At 55.3% G+C, this 22,868-nt stretch overlaps 1 protein-coding gene across 2 annotated transcripts; it reads right to left on the bottom strand.

Annotated features, from left to right (window-relative positions):
• Nucleotides 1–1,193: 1,193 nt before the first annotated feature.
• Nucleotides 1,194–22,604, bottom strand: WDR4 (WDR4 tRNA N7-guanosine methyltransferase non-catalytic subunit). Of its 2 annotated transcripts, none has more exons than XM_019745669.2 (11): nucleotides 22,350–22,604; nucleotides 19,852–19,917; nucleotides 19,010–19,153; nucleotides 13,431–13,587; nucleotides 12,692–12,804; nucleotides 10,646–10,706; nucleotides 10,226–10,324; nucleotides 8,637–8,701; nucleotides 7,673–7,856; nucleotides 6,758–6,827; nucleotides 1,194–5,037 (listed from the first exon to the last, which is right to left on the bottom strand). In XM_019745669.2, exons 1-11 carry the CDS (start codon nucleotides 22,436–22,438, stop codon nucleotides 4,844–4,846), a joined length of 1,242 nt encoding a protein of 413 aa, XP_019601228.2. In that variant the 5' UTR covers nucleotides 22,439–22,604; the 3' UTR covers nucleotides 1,194–4,843. The 2 variants fall into 2 exon arrangements, with proteins under 2 accessions (XP_019601228.2, XP_019601229.2); XM_019745670.2 differs by having other exon boundaries at nucleotides 19,062–19,153; nucleotides 22,350–22,473.
• Nucleotides 22,605–22,868: the final 264 nt, after the last annotated feature.

The following is a 22,868-nucleotide window of genomic DNA, read 5'->3' as shown; positions in this document are numbered from 1 at the left end:
AAAACTTGCAATTCATGTAACAGGTGAAGGGCTAGAAAGATCGCCTTCAAATCAGCCCCTCTCCCCCAAGAAACACTGAGGAGACTTGACAGTTCAAAGAGGCACCCTCACTCACTTATCACAATATAAACATAAATTCAAACTGCAAGGACCTGTGCTTCCGCCCACGGAGACGATGGTCCGGGATCCCCGTCCGCCCAAACCAACTGGGAAGCTGGCGGTGCAGGGCAGCGGCCCCTGAGAGAGACAGACGCCCTAGGAGAGCTTTGTCGGGAAGGGATTCTGGGTGCAGCTCAGGGAAGACAAGCCCAAAAGGAGCCTGACCACCCCCCGAAGAGATGAACACTGGAATTCAGAGGCCAAGGCCACTCGAACTGGGGACAGAGCGCCTGAAAAGAGGGAACTGGACACATGAGCACAATTAGGGTTAAAAATAGAACATACACTAGCTCATGAATAGTTTTATAGCGATTACATGTTGAAACAGTTTTTGCTATACCAGGTTAAATGAATTGTATTCTCAAAATTAATTTCATCTGCTTTTTAAAAACTTTTCAAAGTGACTAATAGAACACTTTCAATTACGTATGTGGCTCAAGCTGTATTTCCATTGAAATTCAATTTTGGGGGGATAAAAAAAGAGGTACTCTCTGCAAAAGAAAATGCACTTTAAATATAAATGCAAACGTGCGTTAGAAAGAAAGAGTCCACACTAACCCTCATGAAAAGGAAGCCGGAGCCGTCCCGTAATCGATACTTCACAACAGAACGAGCGGGACACAAAGAGAGGTCCTGCAGGATGAAGAGGGGTCGCTCCTCAAGATGACATAACAGTCCTAAGTGTGCGTGTGCCTAATATCAGGTTAAATCCATGAGGCCAAACCACTAGGACAATGGACAACCAGACAAATCCAATTAGTTAGACACTGAAGTACTGTTTTCAGTAAGTGATGGACGTGCACGAAAAGAAGGCAGACGGTGCTGGTGTCTGAGCCGACATGGCAACAGGGTCGCTGACGTGACCTAATCCACGTCACTCCTCCAGCCAACAACTCAGAACACACACACCCTTTTCTAGGGCACGTGAAATAACCATGGGATTTGTGGAGCATTAAAGCTCAACAAATCTAAAAGGAATGAAATCAATGTATATTCTGAGACCACAATGGAATTAAAACCAGTGACACAAGAAATCTGAAGAAAAAAGTCAAATGTCTGGAATTTACACCACGTTTCCAAATAGCCCATAGATCAAAGAAATCACAAGGGAAGTTACAAAGAAATACACATGTCAACACATACAGGCTTGAGGAAATGGTGATGCAGGAAAGATTCTAGAGTGTTCTATATTTGTATTAGAAAGCAGCTCTCCCAAGACAGCTCAGTCCAGGCCGTCAGTCACTGGCTTTTGGCAGGAGTCCAGCTCTTCACAGGCTGCGTGAGTGGTTGCAGGGCCTTGTGGCTGGCATCCCCTAGAGTGGGTGACCCACGCTGTTCTTATGGTGACCTTACCGAAAGCAGGATCATGTTTGAGTCTGGACGCCAGGCGGACAGTTCACTGGCTCCCACATACCAGCCCATTTCTCCAAGTTTGTGCCTTTGCAAAATGAAACATTATCAAAACCTCAACTGCTGAGCATGGGAATGTACCAAATCTGACGTCGTGAGGTGGGGTTAGAATTCACAAGGACAGGCAGCAGCATCCAAGCTAAACATGACTGTGAGCCGGCAGCTCCACTGCTCAGGAGACAAGTGAAACGTTTCCCTGTGCTCCAAAAGGCAGGGCAGAATGGTCACTGGCAGCCAGTTTGGAAACACTCAAAGGCCAGTTGACAGTAGGATGGATACACACTGGATACATGGTGGGGTTGCCACCTAAAGCAATACTATGTTGCAATGACAATGATTCTACAACCAATGCAACAATGTAGACGAATCTCACCCAAAGAGGCCACAAGCAACAAGAGAAAAGCTAATGTGTTGAGTTAGCCGCCTTCACCTGGGAGGGGGTCTCGATGACCGGAAGGAACTTGGGGGACCTCTCAACTTTCAGTCAATGTCCTGTTTCTGGTGGGGAGTTACCCAAGTGTTCAGTTGGTGACATTCCAGTTGTATACAGCAGTGGAAATCAAAATAAGAACTAAAATGCTTAGAATTAACAAATAATGATAACCAAATTTTTAAAAATCAATGAGTTGGAACAAAGCCCAAGGAATCTCCCCCAAAGTAAACATTTAGAACCCTCCTCCCAAAAAAAGGAAAATGGGAGAAAAATAAAATTAGGGGTGTGTGTAAGAAAACCAAGTCCTCAGCTCCCACAGTAGGTCCACAGGCGAAACTTCAATCAATAAACTGCTTTGTGAATCAGGAGATGGCAGTGGACCCATTCTTCTCAACAAGTCAGTCACGAAGGAAGTGGGGACACTACTGTTCCAGGGGAAGAGTTAACGGCTGCAAAACCCTTTATACGGGTCTGGGTTCAAACCAACCGGAAAAGAAATTTCTGAGACAACTGAGGGCATGTAAGGACTAGTTTAATCAGTCAGGGTCCCCCAAGAATACGTCTCCTATCACCTCAGATTTGTCAGAGCCTTTAATGGAAGGAGTAACCCCAGGACGTGGACAGGGCTTCAGGGCCAAGGAGGAAGCCATGACACCCCTGGGACCAGTGAGGCCAGAGCCCCAGGAGGCTGCAGCCCTGTGGGACGCACCCGCAGGAAGGACACTGCAGAGGCGGGGGGCACTGTACCCCTTTTTCCAATCCCCCCACTGCTGCTTGGCTCCCCTGGCCACACCCTCTGGGAGCCCCTTGTCCTGGGCAGAAGGGGAACAAACGCATCTGAGTGGCAAATGGAGACTGACTTGCCCAGCCAGGGAGAAGGAAGGGGGATGTGGGAGAAAGGGGCAGAGTGGACCGCTGTCACTGTCCGTCGGCCAACAGAACTTGGTGTCTGTCACATGACCTTGGTAAGAATGAGGAATTTGACTGTGGTCCCTCCGAACTCTCTGCTCTGGTCTCCGGGCCGTGACTCAGGGCACCCCGTGTACTGTGAGGTGAAAAGGACCCACCTTAGGCACCCCGGCTCACCCGGGGCTCCCTCTCAGCGTGGGCTGGAATGACCAGGACAGCTGCCCCGCCTGCCCCAGGGGACAGTGAATGTTTGGTGGGAAAGGTCGATGTGACCACAGGAAGAATAGGATTTTGCGGTTTTTTCCCCAAACAAATGAACCAGTTAATTTTTAAAATACATTAATTTAAAAGGGATCTTAAATAGGGGTCGACAAACTTTTCTCTAAGGGCCAGACAACACGCATCTCAGACTGTGCAAGCCCACAGACTCCGGTCAGCTACCCTCTGCTGTGGTGGCACAGGTGGGCACAGGCCACAGACCAGAACAAACAGGCGTGGCTGCGCCAACATTTTACAGACACTGGAATTTGAATTGCGTATGATTTTCATGTATCATGAAGTATTATTTTTCTTTTGGTTTTCTTCAACCATTCAAAACTGTAAAAACCATTAACTCACAGGATTTGGCAATCTGGCCTGCAGGACAGTTTGCTGAGCCATCTTAAGCTAAGACATTGACAACACCAAACCGAAACTTCTCCGAAAACCAAGAATTTCAAAGCAGATTATTCATGAGAATGCTCCCTGGGCCAGTACCAACAAGGTCAGGTTCCTCCCACAGGACCACGGCCCGGGCACATGCCCTGGGTGCCACGCCCACCCTGTACCCCAGCACCCCCTCCATTCTGGGCATTGCCATTCTGTCCCTTTGCTCTTAAACTAGTCTCGCCCACCCCGACTCTCAGCACATCACAAACAGCAGTTTTCAGACAAACGTTTAAAACAAGGCACTTAGGAGCAATGTTAAGGATCCACCTTTTGATACACGAAACGATCTGCTTCCAAGCACCCCATGAAGCCCCACACTAAACAACTCTTTTCCTCAAATCAAAAAGCGAACGTTTCCATCACAAACAGTACACTCATCAAAACGGTTTTGCTCAGTGTACTTTAAAATTAGTTCCACATGTTGCTGATAAACATTTCCAGAAGGTACTAAAAGCTCACCTTTATTGATTGGTGATTAGAATTCGGCCGATACCCCTGTTCGCTGTGACACATGCCCGAAACTGAAACTAAGATAATAAATACACATAACGTCCCAGACACTTCCCGGCACGATTCAGTCCTGCCGGTGACATCCTCACCCGGAAAGTCCCTCTCGCCAGCGCTGTCCACGAGGGCTCCACACCGGGCCTCCTGCAGCTGTGCTAACCAGACGGGGCCACTCGCGGCATGGGGACGGGGACGTGGCACAAGGCCAGGGCTGAGAAAGGAGCTGAGCACTTAATTCTGTAGGTTTCAAGGGCCCCACATGGCGTGGCGAGCAGCAGCCAGAGGGCAAGACGACAGGAACAAGAAGAAAACGTCTCTCTCACTGGCGTAGAAACGTCTGCTCAGGGATTTCCCCTGGAGGACAACGCCCAGAGTATGTGGCGTCCTCCAGTCTGAAGGTCAAGTGCTCCCAGGCACAGAGCAGCTCACCAGGGGGCCTCCATTAAGCTGACACCCATCCAGCTTCCCTTCAACCAGAAAGCTGCTCAGAACGCCAGCAGAAGAGCCTCTGCTCAGCGACAGAATGTTCTGGAGCCCGGGCACCGTCCAACTGTGGGGACAGCCCCAGGAGGCCACTGTCCAATGAGCTGGTGTGGACCCCACTGCCACCAAGAGTAAGTGGACAGTGATGTCCCATTTCCTTCTTACAGGCAGCCGCTGGCAGGGAGGGGACGAGTGAAGTCTGCTTTGCTTTCCGAGGCCGGGAGGCGTACGTGCCTAGGACGGGCAGCTGCGGGACGCCTGGCCGGCCCTCACCCTCTTGGCCTGCCCGTTGGGCCCGGACGGCAGATCCCTGCGTCGCTTCTGCTGCTGCTGCTGCAGCCTCTCCTCCTTCTTCTTCAGGTAAGTGGTCACGTGGTCGAAGGTGGCCTTGTAGAGACTGCTGAAGCCGTCGTCCGCACCAGAGGAGCCTGTGCGGGAGGGACAAGAACACATGCCAGTTGGACGGTGACTTGGGACGCTGCCTCTGGCGGATCCGCTGGGCCGCAGAGGCCCCCCTGCAACAGGGAAGTGACCCCGTGACCACATGGAGTTCTCTGTGGACTGGTGGCACCTTCTTCAAGGTGGCCACACTGACTGGACCTTGGACTCGCCTCTAACGAACGATAAAAGTCGGCTGTGCCTGAGACCACCTCACCTGGTGGGAAACGCCACAGGCCCATCAGTGACAAACACCTGTGCCCACACGCGTGCTCTGCCATCCCCACTCCCTGTGCCCACACGCGTGCTCTGCCATCCCCACTCCCTGTGCCCACACACGTGCCATGCCATCCCCACTCCCTGTGCCCACACGCGTGCTCTGCCGTCCCCACTCCCTGTGCCCACACGCATGCTGTGCCGTCCCCACTCCCTCAGCTCTCCCGCCCTCCTGTGACTGTCAAGGTCAGCTCGCTTCCTCTGTGCTCTCTGCCCCCACCTGCACCGTAAACTTCTCAGGACAGCAAGCACAGTGAGGGCCTGGCCCTGAATGAGGTGACCCTCAGGACGTCACAAGCCCAGGCAGGGAGCGGCCTGTTAGTACTGCTGTGTGTCCCCCACCCCCGCACCCCTGGCCCAAACAGTCCTGCCTTAGAGCCACTTTTAAAAGCAAGTTGGTTGGGAGTTAACCCTGGGACACAAAGCCAACAAGTCCCCACAAGGACACTGTCCCCCAGATGCTGCTTCGCTGCTCCTGTGAACAAAATGCTCATGTTGGCATCTCTCCAGAGCTCCGAGGAGCCGACTCTACGGCGGAGGGGGTGCCGTCTGGCTCTGAGCAGTGAGTTGGGCAATGATTTGTTTGGACGAAGGCACCGGAATTCCAGTACCAGGTTACAAACACCCTCCAGACACTGTTGCTTCAAGTCTCTGCCCAAGAGAAGCGAAGGGAACAGCCAGGGGCTGTGAATCAGGGCCTGCCCTCTCCCCAGCGCAGACAGGGGGTCTCACCGCCCTAACGTCCGACAGGACTCAGCACTCACGTGGCCCTGACTGATGAGCCCCCGCTCCCTCCTCGTGGAACGTGGCAACTTGTGGGGTGACCTGCCTTCTTTCCTCTGCTCTCTCCCTTCCCTCAGCCTGGTGTTCCTATTAGGACCCCATTGGGCCATGGGGACCCTGGGTGGCCCCACAGGTTGTCCTCACGCCTGACTTCCTAGCCGGGAAACTGCACACACTGTGGAGTTGCTCAGCGCCACCAGTTGGGGACTGGGAGTGGCTCCCACCCCATCTGGGGACTTCTAACACCCAGCCCTGAAGGCAGAGGCGACTGTGACTCCAGTTCCCACACAGCTCAACTGCTCCAACACGGATCCCCGACACGGACCGCCGACACGGACCCCCGACACGGACCCCCGACATGGATCCCCGACACGGATCCCCGACACGGATCCCTGACATGGATCCCCGACACGGATCCCTGACACGGACCCCCGACACGGATCCCCGACACGGATCCCCGACATGGAGTCCTGACACCAAGTCACACCCAGCCTTTGTGCCTGGTGTGGTTACCTCCTTGGTGCCCCAACAGGGACACGCCCCCCCCACATCCTGTGTCCTCACAGCTTCCTATTACGTGTCTCACTCTAGAATCTCCTGTGCACGGCTGCGGTCGGAAGTCACCCCGAAAGGCGGGCCACGCGTCCTCACCTTCAAGCATGGCCCAGTTCCCACGAAGGTGAGCGCAGACTTTCTTCACTGCGGCATTTTCAGGAACAGACTGAGAGGCAAATGGAAAATTGGGATCAGAAGGGGCTGCTGGCACAATAATGGGCAGACATGCTGAGGGGCCCGGGCTATGGGGCCGGGGAAGGGGCCCCATAAATCTCTATGTGAAGACCAGGTGAAGCTGCATGCTATTCCCACCACATCTCGTCAGGATAAAAGGCCATGACCCAAGGGCTGCTGGTGTTTCAGGTGCTGGCTCATCACATGGGACTTTATCTAAGGAGCCTGGCACACCTGACAGGTACCAGCTGGTGGCATTCACTGCCACTTTTCCGATAAAAGTCCTGAAAGTTTCAGGGGCATCTGCAGAGCACTCAGGTGAGCGTCTGTGAAGGACAGGACAGTCTGCAAAGGGCTTTGGCGTGCTCTGCGTGGGCTCTCCCCAAGGCTATCTCACGGGACAGGAAGCAGATGACGTCCCCACTTTACAGGTAAGCAAGCCAACTCAGAGCAGGTGCGGGGTCCGCCCCCAGCCCACATGCCTTCCAGTGCACCTGGGGCTCCTGACCATGGGACCACGGCCCCGGGAGGCCATGCTAAAGCTGCAAGGGTTAGGAGCACACACCAAGTGTCGGCTTCTCTACTAAACACCCAGGCTGACTGGGACAGTCACGGAGAAAACATGCCAACGACGGCGATCCCCCAAAAGTCCACTGCAGGCTTCACGACACTGGACAATCTGGCCTGGCATCCCAGCTCCCTTCTCCCAGGTCACAAGCCCTACAACCACATCCCAGGATACACCTCTGGCACCAACACGTGATCAAGCTGAAAGGGGTGACAGCTATTGCCCCACGCCCCCACCCCCACTCCAGGCTCAGGGGACACACGTCTCACCTGCCATTGGCCATCCTCGGGCCTGCAGAGCACAAGGGGGGCTTCCTGGCAGTCCTGCAGCACCCACAGCCCCTGGGTCTCCTCGAAAGCAATGTCCCACACTCTGTGCTGGAAGGACAGCTGCTGCTTGTAAACCAGCTGCTGTCTGGGGACATCAAGCTGGAAGATGTAGACCACAGGAATACTTCCCAGGAGGAAAGAAAGCAGAATCGTCACCACTCCCATAGGCCCGGGGGCATCACCCAGCCCCAGGGCTGCCCCGTGAGAGCAGACGCGGCGCTCGCCAACGTGCTGGCTGCCACCACAGGGAGACTGAGCCAGGAGCACCCAGCCAAGCGGCTCCAGCTGCCTGAGCCACAGGCTAAGATATGGAGCGTTCGCGTCACTAAACTGGGGCAGCTTGTTATGCAGCAAAGACAAGCAACACAGGACAAACGGGAAGAGTGTAGAGAAGCCGACCGTCCCACCCGCATGCGGGGCAGCAGCCAGCACTTTCACCCTCCCTGAAGCTGCATCCTATTTCTAAGACAAACTAAGACTCCCTCCTAAGACTGGTCACGAGGGCAAGTGAGAAGTTTAGAGAGCACAACAGGTGCTCAGGGGAACAGCTGGATGGCTCATGCGCCTGAGTCCGTCCCATCAACCACCAGGCCTCGGGTGGCCCTGCGTGACTGGCCCTTGGGTGGCACTGACTGAGGCAGTGCCCTTGGGTGGGATTCGATGACACACAGAAGACCAGTTGGAGGTCATGTTGATCCGTTAAGCTGGTGGATTTAAATGGCATGCAAGAGAATGGCCGCATAAAGGAACCCACACCCACACGCCACAGCACCCTCAGGAAGTGAACCCCAACAGCGTCGCTCAAGCCTCCCGATTCGGAAGGCAGACCACGTGGCCAGTGGCACTATGTCTGCAGTCGCTCCCTCCCTCCCGGGCTTGCGGGAACCAGAAGCTGCGCGCTTACCAGTCACACAGCAGCGCCACGCAGCTCTCCCGGCCCCAGTACGTGATCCTGGATGCGGCAAACCTCTGGAAGGAGAAGCACAGCTTAACAGCACGCCAGGGACCCGACACAGGACCATTCTGTTCCCACTGAGAGCAAACACTGCAGGACTGACAGTCCTCACAGGTGCTCCAGGGAGAAAAAAGGCAGAGCCTGCGCCTTCTGGAAACCAGTGAGGGAAAAGGAAGGAGAGGGCTGGCCGCCCACGTCACAGGAGCTCCAACATGCGGGGCAGAAGGTAAACGCCCTCCATGGCTCTGGCCCTGCCTCCAGACATGGGATGTCTCCAAAGCCAGCAGACTTGGTCACAAAGCAAGGACAAGAGGGAACAGAGAACAGCAGGGGAAGCAGGAGACTTCAGTGCAGACGTAACTGCCTGCTGCACCCACACGCCCAGCGGTGGAAACATTGGACACCAGTCCAGAGAAGGGCAGAGGGAAGGGCCTGCCACTCACCCAGCCTGGCCCACGCAGGGGATCCAGGGCGGGGAGCAAGGCACCCGAGAGGCTGGACGTGGTCCCCTCTCCCCCACGTGCTCCCCTCACCCTTAGAAGAGGCTCCCATGAACCTCGCCACTCCCGGGCATCGGGTTAAGTAAAGGCACAAGGAAGCAAAGAAGTTACCAGAACAAATCAGGTTGGTTATGGCCTGAAGGCAAGGCACCTGGAGCCCCCTGCACCAGCTCGGCTGGTTCCTTGGGGCCCTGGCCTGCGTCAGGCCTGGTCTGCCTGCTTTGAGGCCCCATGAGGGCGGCTGCCCAGGGTGGTCTCCGGGTAAACCAGGGAAACGAGAAGCCAAGCTGAGGACCAGGCAGACAAGCCCTTCACTTCACACCCAGGTCTTGTGAGACACGTGGGAAAGCCGAGTTCCCAAGGGCTGGCAGGTGCCACGTGGGGACTGCAGGGGAAAGTGCACAGCGCCCCTGGGGACAGGCAGAGGGCATCCTGCTCATCACCAACCCTGGGGCCAGCTCTGCAGGCCCGAGTAGACATGATGGCAGACCCTGCCCTCCCCAGCAGGCCCGGGGAAGCCAGTGGGGCCGTCCACGTGTGACTAACCCAGACCCTGGCCTCGCAGGATGCCTCAGAGCTGGGTGCCCACAAGCACAGCATCCTGCGCACCCCAAAAGGCCGCCCACACCTTCCCCAAAAAAATCCCCTTGCCAACTGAAGGCCCAAGTGACCTGACCTGGGGGTCATGGAATTACTCCATGACGGACAACAGAGAATGCTGGGGTGGGTGCTCAGCCCGCTGCCTGGCTCATAAACCCACAGCAAAGCTCTTGGCTCCAGCTCCACTGTTTTTTCCATTTCTAAGCGGATTAGAGGCCTTTCTATAAATTAGTCGCTCGAATGCAAATGTGGTTAAGATATAAATTATTTCCCCTCACAAGACTAGGTGCCTTCAGAATCTGAAATACACAATTTCCCCCAAGCTAAAATAAAGTCTGCACCAAGCAAAGAAACACTGCCAATGTAAGACTGTTTTTTCCACAGGATCCCAGGAGCCCTGCCAGCCTCCCCACAAAGCAGAGACCAACTCGGGGTTACCTTGTCGCCCCAGGGCTCCGCCGGCTCCTGCAGGCTGGGCAGGTGACAGCAGTGCAGCTCTCGGCCGTGTCGGTATTCCCAGAGCCTCAGAGTGCAATCCTGCAAACAAGGACCAGTCAGCACGCCTCTCAGGGAACACGACACCCCCACCCCAGGATCCAGGCTTCCCCCAGGTCGTCGGGACAGGACTCAGCAATGGCCAGAGCACCCTGCACATGTGCTGTAGCCACACACACACACACACACTCACTCACTCACACCCAGCTCCACAGCTCAGAAAACAAGCACCATCTAGTGGAGGACCACTGGTACAAAAGGACACGCTGACTTCTGAGCCACCACAGGGAACAAGACAAGCTCCTTGCGGGGGACCCACCCACTGAGGGACCTGGAGGGGCGCATGGGGAGCCACGCACTTACCCCGGACGAGGACAGAAGCAGCTCGGGATGTCCAGGCACCACACAGATACGGCTCACAAACCTACAGCACAGGAGGAGCTCAGTGAGCGGGGCCCACACCCGCCCTCCAACAAACACGGCACCGCGTGACCCGTCACTGGTGTGTCCTCGTGGATGCCATAGGAAGCCACTCTCGGAGCCCCAAAAACACAAGAGCCTCTAAGCAAGCGCGGCCCCCAGGTCCAGAAGCGCTCCCCAGCCACACCTGCCAGAAAGATCGAGTGTCTGGGCCCCTCTGAGCTGCCTGGAGACACCCCCTGAAGGTCCATGAGGGCGGGCCCCGGGGGTGAGACACGGAGGCCAGTGGGGGGTGGAGGAGACAACACTGCCCGGAGCCAGAGTCATCCCTGCTGTGCCTTGGCCCCAGGCAGCACGAGCTACCACCTGTCCTCAGACACCCGGCTCGGGTCGGGAACTCGTCACGCACTCTCCACCCCATTGCATGTCGGATCACTAACACACAGGCTCCCAGGACCCCCACCGGGCAGCCTTCCTGAGGGCGCTCAGGGCTCTAATCTCAGAAGCTCAGAAAGGGAGAAGCCCACATTGCAGGTCGATGCAGCCGGAGTGTCAGTCACCTCAAACTCTCAGCAGGAAGAAAGCGGAAACCAGGCCTTCCCCAGGTGTTAGAGATTCTTATGAGCCACTGATGATTTGTCACTCACTCACTGACACATCTCCCGAGCACCAGCTACGTGCCAGGCATGGCCCGAGCCTCGAGTGGCCAGCAGCAGCTCAGCACCGGTGTCTGCTCAGATTTGCTACTAGTGAGCATGTCAAAAAACTAAACAGACGGGTGAAATGAAGTTCCATACCATGTATCCAAGATATCATTTAAATCTGCAATCAGTGTAACAAATAATGAGCCATATTTACATCCGTTTTCATTCTAAGTCTCTGAAGTCAGGTGTTTTACACTAAAGGGCCGGCCTCACTTCAGACTGACCAGCTGCAGGCTGTAGAAAAGCACAGAACAGAGGGGACGGAGGGAGGGGGTGCTTCCTGAGAAGGCAGGTGGCAGAAAGCCAAGGGAGTGAAGGAATGCCCAGAGCTGTGGGGTCCTGTGGGGAAGTGCCCATCAGCGGAAACGGCACGTGCAAAGGCCCTGAGACAGGAGTGTGCCAGGTGGGGTCCAGAGCAGTAAAGACCCCAGCGAGACAGTGCCAGGAGCCGAGGGCTTGCAGGATGTAAGAAGTGCTGGACTGCCAGAGAACTGAAGAAAGCCAAAACAAGCTGTCACAGGTACAAGCTGAGTGACCTTCTTAAAGGCCAATTTTTATATTCCATTCAAAACAAGGAAACAGAAGCCATCCCAGAATTCTATGAAATCCCTCCAATGTCTTCCAAGGTCTCAAATAATGTATCTGAAAACAATTCAGCCCCGCACAGTGCTTTTCCTCTGTGCACACGACAATGAGGCTTCTGCCCGAGGACAGGGTCTTCCTCAGAAACGCCTCCCTTCAGAACATCAAACCCCTGCTGCTGACAGCGCTCACTCACAGAAGTCAGACATCACAGAGTAAGTGCCAACTGCCTGGGGCCGGAGGCTATTTAATTCTCGGGCAGGTGAAACTACTGAAGGATGTCCCTCGTCCTCAGCACACCACCTAGTGACTGCTGACCACTGCTGGGCTCCGCCAGGTGTCTACACTGAGAAAGAGGGGGTATTCCAGAACAAGCCTCCGGGCACCATGGATGGGGGGTGACAGACCTCTCAGCTGCGTGCACATGGGCTCCTGCAGGCAGACCCCACACGGAGACCTCAGGGCCAACGAGGAAACTGTCCCCAACACACGTAGAGGAAGGAGGTTCTGACGGCTGCGTGCAATGGGGCTGGCCAGCTGTGGGCCCTGGCCTCAACGGGAAGCTGCACACGGACGGTCCCCACTCCCCGAGGCCCAGGGTCACGCAGACGCCAGCTTCCCAACGGAAGGGGCCACCCCTGTGCTTTCAGCCTGAACTTCCTCCCTGGGAGGCCGGAGGGCGGGCGGTGGGCAGGAGACTCACTCAGTGTGCCCCAGGCAGAAGGACTCAATGCTGTGCGGTGCCAGGGCCCAGCTCACGCGGATCTTCTCGTCCCGGTCGGCGGTGAGCACGAAGCGGTCATCCGGACTCACGGCCTGTGTGCCGGGTGAGAAAGCACAGGGCGCTCGTGGGAGGCCAGAGCCAGCTCCCCCGCCTCCCGCCCTGCAGCCCCTCGCCTGCATCCCATTCCTCGTCCACACGGACCCGCAGCTCGTACGTGCGTCTCCTGACTGCCACCCACCTCTCCCCACTCCTGCACGCCGGATCCCCCCCTCCTCCTATTCCACATGTCCAGCCGGTCACCAAGTCCTGGTGACCTGTCTTTCCCCTCTTGTTCCTAAGTGTCCCCAAGGGGATCCACCCCAACTCCAGCAGCCAGTGGCTGCAGCTCAGCCTCCACTGGGCCTCTCGGTGCCTCCGGTGGGACAGCTCCTGGCTCAGGGGGCGGGAGGAAACTGAGGTGATGCCCATGAGCACGGGGGACGAGCTCAGGCCTCGTGACTGGGCCTGCTCTTCCCACCCCCTCCACCTCGTGTCCCAGACCTGGGCTGACCCTCCAGTCCGGAACCAGCCAGCCCCCTCCTAACTCACCGTGCCATCGGCTTCACCTACCAAATTCCAGCTGTCCTGCTCACAGCCCTGCTTCCGGAGACCCCACACCCACCCAGACCCTGGTGCGACCCCTGCCCGACCCCCCGAGCTCAGGACTCCGTGCACTTACCACATCCAGCAACATGGACAGGTGCCCAAGTTCAAGCTTGCCGCATCCGTGGGGCTCAAGCACCGAAAAGGAGTAAACGTCCCCAGACTTGTCTGCCACCAAGACCTTGTCCTCGGAGGCTGTGAACGTCAGGGCCGTGCATCTCCTCACCACGCTCCTAGGAGGCGGGAGAGACTCAAACACTGTGCTCCACACGGCAGACTCCGGGAGGCGGGAGCTACACGTTCTGTACGAAATCCCCTCACCCTCACTGTATGTGCGAAGACTGTCACATACAATGTCAGGGGGGCTGCTCCTGGCCCCAGCACCTCGACGGCACATCTGGGGTGACGACAGCGGCCGCATAAAGCACCAAAGCCACAGGAACCCCCACCCGGGGCCTCCTGGCAGCTTCCCATCCAGTACCTGCGAGCCACACTGCACCCCCACCCTCAGGGCCAACCCACGCCCCGCTGTGCCGAGGTGGGCCAGGAACCCCACATGCGGCGCGTGCACGACACCCGAGATGGGGTCCCCGATACTGAGAGCTGGGGCGAGACACACGGCACCCTTCTGTCGGGCCTCTCTGGAGGCAGGCCCGCCAGAGGGCTGAGTCCCAGCTCGGTCTCAATGGGCAGGCTCACAAGTTCAAGTCCTTGATCCAGACTCTGGTCTGTCACCTCTGCAGCTGGTTCAGGAACGGTATCAGAGCGAGAAACAAAGCCCAGCTCAGGCCCCGAGGGCACCGATACAGGCCCACGGCCACACCGGCTCCTCCAGGGGGCAGGACTCATGCTGCCGCCTCCGGTCCCCACCCCTCAGTTCTACTGGAATCCCTCCCAAGTAGCAGGTGTCCCCTTATAGGCAGGTGCCTGGACTCTCCTTTCTGCATCAGATTCAAGCTGTGCCATCGCCTCACACACACACACGTCCCATGTGTCCACACTTAGGCCTCCTCACAGAAGACAGGCAGTCCCTGCTTTCCTGGCCCCCGAGGGGGTGGCAGTGGATCCCCTTTCCCAATAAAGAGCTAATATCTGTGCAGACGGCACCCAGCTCAGGCCAGCTGGAACTCCAGATGTCAGCTCGACATAGAAACTAATGCTTGTAGGAAGTATGTCCCCCACATGAGGACCAAACAGGACCCAGCACTACTCAGGAGCGAAAGGACAAAAGGACAGAAAAGGCCGGGGGGGAGGCCTCGCAGGCGTCAGCCAGCAGGTCGTGGCTGGACCTCCTCCACTCCGCGCCAGTGGGGCTGCAGAGAGAAGCATAAACACGGAGAACACAGTGACGAGACCATCGAGCTGGGGTAAGGGTCACAGAATTCCCCGAGCCGTGCTTTCAACAGCGAGTGGCCTGTGTGGTGCCAGCCACACGCAGGCACGCACGCGCTCTAACGGGCCAATGAAGCAGCTGTGACAGCAGGCCACAGCGCCCTGCGGGAGCCGCCAGGACACTCCTCCAGGAGCACTGGGCCTCGTTCCAAGGGGCTCACCCACTGCCCGCCCCACAGCACCGCTCCCACCCAGCTCGGAACAGAAACGGCCTCATATCTCGTCCCCTTGTCTTGTGCCAGCTGGGGACTTCCAGCTGCTCAGGCTAAAGTCAGCCTGGCAACGATTCTAGGATGGGGCTCAGTACAGAACAGGTTTGGGGGTTCGGGTCCGGAGACACAGGTTGCAGAAGGGGGGCAGGTCATCGGCCAGTGGGCAGCCATGTTGCCCCAGGGGCAAAGGCAGAGCCCCCCCCCCAAATCTTCAGCCTCTGCAGGGTCTCAGCACTGTCCCCTCCCTCCACAGTGATGGGGTTCATAGCCCAGTGGGTCCTCAGGCCCCCAGGGCCAGCCTGCCTCTCCCCTCTGCCAGTGAGGGGAGCCCCCCAGAGGTGAACCCTGAAACACGCCCCAGCTGGTGCCCCATACCCACCTCCAGAGAGCCCCATTTGTTCAACAAGATTGAGCGTGTGGGGGCCCTGCCCCCCGCCAGGCCCTGACACCAGGCCCCCCCACTCCACACATGCCAGCAGCGACTCCCCATCTCCAGACCCCACAGGTAAACAAACCAGACATGATTTCCAGGGGCTCTGCCTTTTCCAGAGGCTTCTGTTACTTTAATACACACATTTTATGAAATGGTGCGACTTTGTGTGCAAGGTTACTCACTAATAAATGCACACATCAAAATAGAAAACATCACGTCACACCAGTATCCTCATTTTTGGTTCAGAAAACCTCGTTTTAGCCTTGGTTCCAGGCCTGAAGTCTCTCTGACCTGCTCAGTTCACAGGTTCTCTGCCCTTTGTCATTCTAAACTGTTACCTTAAAAAGAACCATTGCTGCCCCCAATTTCCATCTCAGTTTTTCTTCCAAACCCTCCAAGGTGAAGTTTTAAAAGCAGCCACGGTAAGGAGGCAGCAGCTGGAAAGAGCTGTAAATTCCGGTAGGATGCACTGTACTCCGGGGGGATCCAAAGACCTGCCCACAATTTCCCCGATCTCATCGACCAGCAGACACTGGGACACCCGGGAGTAGGTCAGGCCCCACCCAGTACATGGTTACGTGGACAGAGACCACAGGTCTTTGAGAAGCTGCCTGCAAGGCGAGTGCGGCCCTGAGCGGCTTCTGTACACACTGCTCCTTACTGAAGGCCAAGGCCGTGTGAAAGTAACTGGTGTGGATGGACCACCTACAACACATAGAGGAGTGTACGTTCCCTAATCGTGACCAAACGAGAAAGGAACCCACATGGGGAAGCCAGCTCACAAGACACGGGGTTGTGAAGGATAAAGTTCGCTGGCCCTCGCTCGTGATGAAGTATACAGGATGCCAACTTCCTTCTATCAGACTCGGAAACCGTCAGGTGTGACACCACCCTGTGCTGGGGGATGGGGGGAGGCAGACAGCCAGCCCCTCAGAAGGCAGCCTGGGAGTCTCCACCTCGGCTAGTGCCCTTACCTTGGACCTGGCAACCCATTTTGGGGACTTCTACCGATAAGTGACACTTATGACATCTATATATGACAATTCACTGAAGCGCTTTTTAAAATAGTGAAACAAGTGAAACGCAAGTGAAAAATGTCTCTCCACGGCGCCGGCTGAAAGCACTGCGGCCACAACACGGAGCTGCAGACACGTCCCCTCTCCAGTGTCTAAGGCGTCAGTCCCTTAGCACTGACGATTCTATCAAATGGCCTCCAACACACCCTTCAGGCCCAGATGTCACCAGGTCTCCTCTGCTCCAGCCTAAGTGCCCCACCAACCTGACGGTGACCTTTAGATCCACGACATCCTGGGGGACAATCAGCTCTAAGGCATCGTGCTGCCGTCCCCAGCTGGTGGTGCTGCCACGGCCTGGGAGCTGGTCACCATCGCAGACTCCAGCCCCGCCGCCGTCTGTACCTCCCCCAGGTACCCGCTGGCTCCTGGGCACGTGTACATTCCAGAAGCATGTGTCTGGCCAGACAGCCTTTACTCGAGCCAAAGAACTCCCACCAGATTCCTTCAGATCATTTGATTTCCATCTGTTGGGGCCAACTCCCTGTTAAGAATCTGATAGAACCTATGAAGATCTAGAGACAAACTCAGCAGCCAGTGTCAGAAAAGTAAGATTAACTATTATGGACCAAACTATGTCCCCAAAGTGCCTATGCTGGAATCCGATCCCTCCCCATACCTCAGAATGTGGCTGTATTTGGAAAGAGGGCCTTGAGAGGTGATTATGGTTAAATGAGGTTGTTTGGCCCTAATCCAAGACGACTGGTGTCCTTACAGGAGGAAATTTGGGGGTACAGAGACACCAGGGGCATGGCACAGACGGATGGCCATGTGACCGGCAGCAACAGGACAGCCATCTATAAGCCAAGGGCAAGGCCTCCAGACAAGCCAGCCCTGCCGACGACTCGATCTCAGACGCCCAGCTCCAGAACTGTACAAAATAAACACGTGTTTCACCCTGTGGAGTTCGTTATGGACGCCCGAGCAGACTAAGACAGCTGCCATCTCTGTTCCTGCTGTCACCAGCTTGCTTCCTGTACTCACGTCCCTACCTCTTCCCCACAGCTTGTGGAAGCAACTCAAAGCCAAGGCCAACTGCAAGGACCCCTCAAGGTCAGAGAAGCTCCAGGCAGAACCCTCCAGACCCCACATCCGGAAAGCACTCAACATCTTCTGTGTTCTAACTAGCTGCTAACGTTCAGGCTATTCTGGCAAAAAGGTGCTGCCTAACGGGCCTTCCAAGCTGAGGAAGAGGTGACTTCACCATAGTCAGCTGCAAGAAGCCATTCGTCGTCAGTTATGACCTGTACACGTGGCAACACACACTTAAGTCCTTCTGGGAAACCTAACTGCCTGTGGGGAGGAACCTGGAAAGGGGGGTGGAGCGAGATTTACATTTCACTGCATAGCCTTCTCATTGTTTTGTCTTTTCCGCTCTTAAATCATGGGCATCCATTGCCTATTTGACATATGAAAACGCACATTAGATAAAAATATTTTTAAGACTTTATTTTTAAGCTGACTGCGGCAGAGGGCTGAGTGGGCATTCCTTGCTTTTGATGCCTCCGGGAATTTGGCATTTTACTCTTCTCTTAGAAAACAAGATGAAGTAAATCTCTAAAGGGCATAGCTGTCCCCAAACAGGTGTGAGCCAGCTACAAAGGGGAATTTCTTAAGCTGGGTTGCTTAGAGATTCAAACATTATCACCTGCGCGTATTTGAGGGACCGTTAAACCTTGCAGCCTCAGGGAGGCAGGAATGAGGGGACGGGCAGCCCATGCGGGTGTTTCCATCAGCGTCACAGCAGAGCTCTTCACCCACTTCAGGAAACAGGGAACTTGCACAGAGGACACTGTCAGAGCCGACAGACACTGACATCTGCTCGGCGCCTGTGTCAGCATCACCCACGTCCTCGCCTAAACGGGGCTGAGGAGACACGGGGGCTCTCGGGAAGCGAGGCCCCCCAAATCTCCTGTCAGGAGGTGGCAGAGTCAGACCAGGACTGCGTCAGGCAGAGGAGCGGCTCCAGGGCTGTGGTGAAGAGGGCCGCCGACACCCCGGCCCTGTGCTCTTGCTGTGTGCCTACCGTCCTCCCCAGCCACGCTGCGCTGCCGTCTGTTCTCAGATACTTAGAAATAAGAGCACTCACTCACACGAAATCCCACTGAATTACAGCTGTGGCACAGACGCCTTCACTTACACAAATCCCCACACTCTCAGCGTACACACCGACCTTTATTTCTGCCACCATCGCAAAGCGGGAACGACACTGTTTGGAAAGCAGGCTGGCACAGTGGCCAGGGCACCGCCTCTGGAGCCAGAGTGACCAGGTTCGGGGCCCAGTTTGACCCTTTCCAAGCTGACTGACTGGCTCGGCTCCCGGACTCCTGGCCAGTGGGCGTGGGGAGAACAAGGCCCCTGTCCCATGACAGGCCCATCATGAGGATTAAAGCAGGTCACACACACACGGAAAGCACTAAAAACAGTGCCGGGCACGTAAGCGGCGCTGTGTTAGTTGCTTGATGGTTTCGTCACTATTGTTATTGGCAAGCAAGTGTAAGCTGTGCGTTCAACATCGTAATTATTCAACGTTAGCATTTCATACCTGACACTCAGACATTGCCATGGTTTTGTACGGAAAAGAATCAGACGCTTACTGTCATCGGTTAAAGCAAAATAGCTGCCCGACTGGGAGAAGGTGGACGCCAGGATCGTGTCACTCCCCTTATCCACGGGCTGTCCGTCCTCCCTGAAGAAGAGAGAACAGTTAGGACTTACCTGAAAAATTAAGGCTGCGGGATTCCAGGCCAGCCTTGTTCTGTTATATTGCAAGAAGAAATAGAACATGCCGTGAGGTTCAAGCAGCCAAAATATAAGACATATTAAGGGGAGGTTCAAAACAGCCTAATTTTTAAAGATAAAATCTAACAGAGAAATCTCTCAACATACACACCAGAATCCACAGAGCTAAGCGGGAAGACCCCTCAGAGGCCACACGGCCAACTCCCCCACAGACATGAACGAAGACCAGAGGTAGGGATTAAATCATATTTTTTAAAATAAACCGAGCCACAAGACCAGCTCTACTAAAGAAACCCACCACACAAAACCATCGCACTCTGCTTTTCTTACCTTTCGATTAGCGAAAGTTAATTTCACATAACTGCTCCCAATGAATTTAAAATTGATTGCATTACTTAAAGGTGCCAATAAAAGCATCACTGACAGAAACTAATTCAAAATATTTAGAAAAGACCTGATGCTCCTAATGCCTAACTTGAAAATGAGTTCCACATTTCTTTTCTGAGGTGGTACCTGGTTCACCCACACAGCAAGGTCAAAAGAAATGAAGAATGCAGTGGGAAGGCAACGCTTTCCGTCTTAGGCTAGCAAGTCCCATTAGTCAAACCAAGATCAGGACCTCAAGAGGCCTCCCCATCATCTCACCCTTTATTTTCTTGTGGCTTCTTTTCTGCAGAGCTGCAATCATATGTGAAGAGGATGTCATCATCGCTAAAGAAAAACAACAGACTGTTTTAAAGAAGCACTTTGTTAATAAAAATGCTCATTTCCTTTTTTTCCTGGAGCAGAAAAATATTTGCATACTCATTAAATTAAGAGTCCTGGCCCCGACAAGAAATTGTCTAGGTACTATATTTCCGGGAACGGTCTCAGGGAGCTTTATTTGCTTAATCTCCTATTTAGATCTGCCATACACACTGGCGTGGTTCTGTACAAAAAAATCAGCTAAGTAAAATAAATGAGGACAAAAACTCAACAGGAAGTAATATACGTATATTATTCCTTCAGGCACGAGAATATCAATGCAAGATGATTGTTAAAAGAAATTGTGTTTGATATTGTTTTCAGTGGATTTTTGCACCCAAATTTAAAACTGCCATTTCCTGTTTATAAGCATGTCTCATCTACCCAAAAAAGCTCCCATGGCTGCCAAGCATTTACCAAAACAGGAATCACCCACCTTCTCCATCAGACCCTAAGCTCTCTTCGCTCTCTTTTCTCCCACCCACCTCCAGTGCCTGGCATGGGGAAGGCATCTTGTACAAATCTGCAACCTCTAAAGTGACTGTACTCTAAACTCTTTTTGCACCGAACACTGCAGTGTGGAAAGAGGAGTCGTCCTCCCCATCAGAAACTGTGCCTGCCACTAGATTTCCTCAAAAGGCAAGACAGAAGCAAGCAGATCATGTCTCCCTGTGGCATGTGTTAGATACGGGGGCATCTAAAACAATCTGGGATGACAGATTTTATGAAATCTAAATTTTACATCAAACTGGATTTCTGAAACTAAACGCTAACAAAGTACTCAGCACACTTGTCCGGCATGTCCTGTTTCAACTATGAGGGAATCAAAACCCTGGGGAGGAGGTGGCCAGTTGGCTCAGTTGGTTAGAGTGCGAGCTCTGAACAACAGGGCTGTGGGTTCGATTCCCACGTGGGCCAGTGAGCTGCGCCCTCCACGACTAGATTGAAGGACAACGACTTGGAGCCCAGCCTGACCAGTACTAACATTCACGAGGCTCCTGGGTCAAGAGGACCCAAGCAACAAACATTTCCTGATTTCAAAATCCCGGGCACTATGTACACACTGGGAAACGATAAGGAAGGAGCAGGAAATTAGGAAAAGCAAAAGCAGAACCATGTGAAGGGCCACCAGGGAGGTACAAGCTGCAGACTCTGGGGAATGGTGGGTACGGTCCGTAAGACCAAGGAGCCTGAAGGGCAAGTAGGGCAAGGTCGACAGATGCAAACGAGGAAGAGGGGTCAGGCACCACAGCCAGGAGACAGAGGCGGAGGAGTGCGCCAGGAGCTCAGTCAGTCCCAGCAAGTTCCCCAGAGTAATAAACATCTCACCAGGAAGGCCAGGAACTGGCTCCCTCCCTACGCCCCAGGGCAGGTGTGGACTGCACACCTGAGACAGATGACTGGCTCTCCGTCTAAAGCTTTGAACTCTGTATATTAACCTGTATATTAAACTATACATTTGAAAAATGAGACAGACAATTACCTGGAAAAAGATACCAATTACCAAAAATGGTTCAAGAAATAGAAAACCCAGCAGAGAACCATGTGATTTCACTGATATGTAGCATATGAACCACAAACAACAAAAGAACAAGACAAACAAATGAGAAACAGAAACCCATAGACACAGACAATAGTTTAGTGGTTACCAGAGGGTAAGGGGGGTGGGGGGTAGGAGATGAGGGTAAAGGGGGTCAAATATATGGTGATGGAAGGAGAACTGACTCTGGGTGGTGAACACACAATGAGATTTATAGATGATGTAATACAGAATTGCACACCTGAAATCTATGTAACTTTACTAACTGTCACCTCACTAAACTTTAATTAAAAAAAAGAAATAGAAAACCCAAATAGATTTATACATTAAAGAAAATGAATCCAAATAAAAAATTCTAGCCACAAAATACTTGCACAGTATGACGTCACTGGCACTTCTATCACCTTCGAGGTACAGAAAACCTCTGTCTCACCCAAACTAAGAAACAAGATGCCCTGATTTGTAAGCACTGGCCCCGACCTAGCCTACGTCGCCCACCGGCCCGGGCCCGCCCGCCCTCCCGGCGCCCCAAGTCCGACCGAGGGCGCCGCAGACCGGCCAAGGGGTGGGCAGGGCACCGGCGGGCGGCGGGGGCGCGCGGGGCGGGGCGCGGGGGCCACGGCGGGCGGACGCTCCGGGGCGCGGGGGCCACGGCGGGCGGACGCTCCGGGGCGCGGGGGCCACGGCGGGCGGACGCTCCGGGGCGCGGGGGACACGGCGGGCGGACGCTCCGGGGCGCGGGCACGCGGCCGGCCCCGGAAGGCAGCAGCGGGATCTCCAGGCGTCCCCGGCACGGACGCAGCGCCGGCGGCCAGGGGATCGGGGTCGCCAGGCCCCGCTCCGAGCGCAGAGCCCTCACCTGCTCGCAGTGGAGGTGACCAGGAAGCGGCTGCCGCCCCGCACCGCCAGCGCCTGCCCGCGCAGCGCCAGCCCCGCGGGACTCGCCATGAGTCGGCCCTGCGCCACCCACGTGCTCCGCCGACGCCGAGTCCGGGCGGCGCGGGGCAGTGACGTCGCGCGCGGTCGCCGCGAGGTGGCGCGTCCACGCCCGTCCCGGCGGAAGCGCGGGCCCTGCGGGCGGGGACGCCGGCTCTGCCCCGTCCCGGCTGAGTCCGGTGTCTCCTGACGGCTCCGGCGCGGCCGCGGCCCACATCTGTCGGGATGACACGCGGGCACACGTGGTGACGCTTGCTTAGTGTCGGTCCTTCCCTCCGGACGACGTAGGGGCGGTGCCGGGTCTCTCTCGCGCTGCAGCTCGTCTGCTTGGTCCGCCTGGCACCCACCTGTTAGGTTCTCAGTAAATAGTCCATCTAGAAATGAGACGGTTTGGGTTCAGATCCGGGACCAGGACGTGGGCTCAGAGCTAAGGTCGCCGGGG

This window comes from Rhinolophus sinicus, linkage group LG01 (genome assembly GCF_036562045.2).
Source record: "Rhinolophus sinicus isolate RSC01 linkage group LG01, ASM3656204v1, whole genome shotgun sequence".
NCBI lineage: Eukaryota > Metazoa > Chordata > Mammalia > Chiroptera > Rhinolophidae > Rhinolophus > Rhinolophus sinicus.
Note: the sequence above shows the minus strand (reverse complement) of the source record. Positions and strands in the feature narration are given on the sequence as shown.

Coding starts and splice junctions, on each gene's coding strand:
- WDR4 (XM_019745669.2), bottom strand. CDS start 22,438: ATGGCGAGTCCCGCGGGGCTGGCGCTGCGCGGGCAGGCGCTGGCGGTG. Junction 19,154..19,851: donor AAGCCACAAGAAAATAAAGG/GTGAGATGATGG, acceptor TCTCTTCTTCAG/GGAGGACGGACAGCCCGTGG. Junction 7,857..8,636: donor GTGGCGCTGCTGTGTGACTG/GTAAGCGCGCAG, acceptor CCTCCTGGGAAG/TATTCCTGTGGTCTACATCT.